At 41.0% G+C, this 2,162-nt stretch overlaps 1 protein-coding gene across 1 annotated transcript in view; it reads left to right on the top strand.

Annotated features, from left to right (window-relative positions):
* Positions 1-2,162, top strand: part of CORIN (corin, serine peptidase) — a 118,883-nt gene that overhangs the window by 109,287 nt on the left and 7,434 nt on the right. Inside the window, exon 19 of the mRNA XM_031066414.1 lies at positions 1,171-1,345. Coding sequence (XP_030922274.1) covers positions 1,171-1,345 — 175 coding nt within the window. The remainder of the gene's footprint in view (positions 1-1,170; positions 1,346-2,162) is intronic.

The raw sequence follows: 2,162 nt of genomic DNA, 5'->3' as shown, positions 1-2,162 counted from the left end.
CAGAGTGGTTAGCAGACTGTCTGCCTGGGAGTTGAAGCCTTGATCTGTAAGTTCAGGAGGACAGAAGAACCTGAAGTAAAAAGTTATGGACCAAGTCTGTTGGCACAGCAGGTTGTGCAGTTTTAAGTGGTTTGAAAATGCAGAAATTCTTCATCTCAGATGAAACCATGTTCTACAGACAAGAAGAGCTTTGCTAAAGAACACTTGAACTATGAAGTAGCTTGAGTCAGGGAAAAGGAATTACAAGTCAGGAGCTAAATTTGGGAAACTAATCAAAACATTTGCTACTTGTCAGAGAAAGGCAAAAGCTCAAAGGAGCTTTCAAAAAGCTCATTGTAGGCATTTTGTTCTGACATATGCTGCTCACTCTATGAAGTTAAATGAACACAGTAAGAATTGTAAGGTACAAAAAACCATTGCTCCAGTTTATTTCTTCAGCACTAAATTCCCAGATACATGCAGTGGCAGCATATCCTCCCTTGGGATGCTAAGTGCAGAAACTGGTGGTGTTCTTTTGTTCTCTAAATTAGACTGAGTATAAACAATAAATAACAAGCTTGGCATCTTTCAAATCCAGAAAAGAAAGTGAAACAAAAGTGAAGGATTATTTTAGAGTAGTAACTGGCAGGTGGTAGCCTGGTGTAATTTCTAGTGGAAGCAGCTTGTAAAGTGTAATGGACAAAGTACTAGAATGTCTTCAGATCTTCAAATATTCTCCCTTAGTAATTTCTGCAGGCAAAGTGAGTTTTCTGCTGTGTAGCTGAGTAAACAGCATAACCTCACACCTAGCTTAAGAAAAATCTTATTATTAGCTGAGCAGATTTTCCAAAATCAATTCTCTGGATAATACGAAGTAGGCCAAACATGTTACTTACTAGAAGGAAAAAAACCCATCAGGAAATCTGAGTGAAAGGAAGTCAGATTCCAAACTTGGCTTGGTTAATATTTCAGGCAAAATTAATAACCGGAGAGCAAATCCTGTGATCCAAACGGATGCAAAAAGTGCCTCAGTGTTGGATACCACTGTGTGTCAAACGCTTTGGTTTGGTGACTTGCCCTGGTTGGTGATTGCCTCATTTGCTGTATCGTTTAGTGTAGTTTCAGGGCTGTGACAGGGCGCTGTGCCGGCCGTGCTGCAGTGCTGTGCCACTAACGCTGCTGTCCCCGCAGACTGCGGCCGCCGCCCCGCCGCCCGCATGAGCAAGAGGATCCTGGGCGGCCGGACGAGCCGGCCGGGGCGCTGGCCCTGGCAGTGCTCCCTGCAGAGCGAGCCCAGCGGGCACGTCTGCGGCTGTGTGCTCATCGCCACCAGATGGGTCCTCACCGTCGCCCACTGCTTCGAGGGGTGAGAGCGCTCAGACGTTTCACTGCTCATATATTGTGTGAAAAATGCGTATTTTGTGATTGGCTTTTCGCAAATATTAAAATGAATAGTATATGTGTGGTGTTAGAAAGTAATGCTGTATTAAGTTAAGTCTTAAGTAGTGTGTTAAATACAGTTTTAGGTTATAACATAATGTTAAAATAGAAACTATGCTATGTAAGATACTTTTTTTCTAAAAGAAGACTCGCACAGAGATAGCAGTCACAAGACACATAAATCTTTCAGAGAAAGAGAATTTATTCCTCCATTATCAGGAGAAACGCACTTCTTCCCACCTCACTCAGGCAGAATGATGCCATTAAGATTATCAAGAAGAAGCTGACGATGACCAGACAGAATCCTGTATTTGAACAGAATTTATGCGTTATGTATGAAGTGTATGAATATGCAACAACTTATTGTTTTTAAGAGTTAATCCTCTGGTGACATGTGTCCTTTTTTGGGCTTATGCTGCCCAGAAAAAGGTACCCAGACGTCTGTAACTCTTTGTTTCTATTGTCTCATCTTGTCCAAATTATTATTACTCTAATTGTATTACTATTTTTATAACCATTTTATTACTATTAAACTTTTAAATTTGAAAAACAAGTGATTAGCGTTTTTCACATATTGCACATGTGAATCTACAAGTTGTCCTTCTAGCAAACACACAAAGGTGAAGACCTTTGCAGAACAGCCAGTCACAGAGACCTGGTTTTAGGAGACTAAAAAAGAAGGTGAAAAGGTACAAACCAGCATCAGCTTAGGTTTTCACATGTTTTATTATTTGCTGCTGGCA

The sequence above is a fragment of the Geospiza fortis genome, unplaced genomic scaffold (assembly GCF_000277835.1).
Source record: "Geospiza fortis unplaced genomic scaffold, GeoFor_1.0 scaffold40, whole genome shotgun sequence".
NCBI lineage: Eukaryota > Metazoa > Chordata > Aves > Passeriformes > Thraupidae > Geospiza > Geospiza fortis.
The sequence above is the reverse complement of the archived record's forward strand: the minus strand, read 5'-3'. Positions and strand labels throughout refer to the sequence as shown.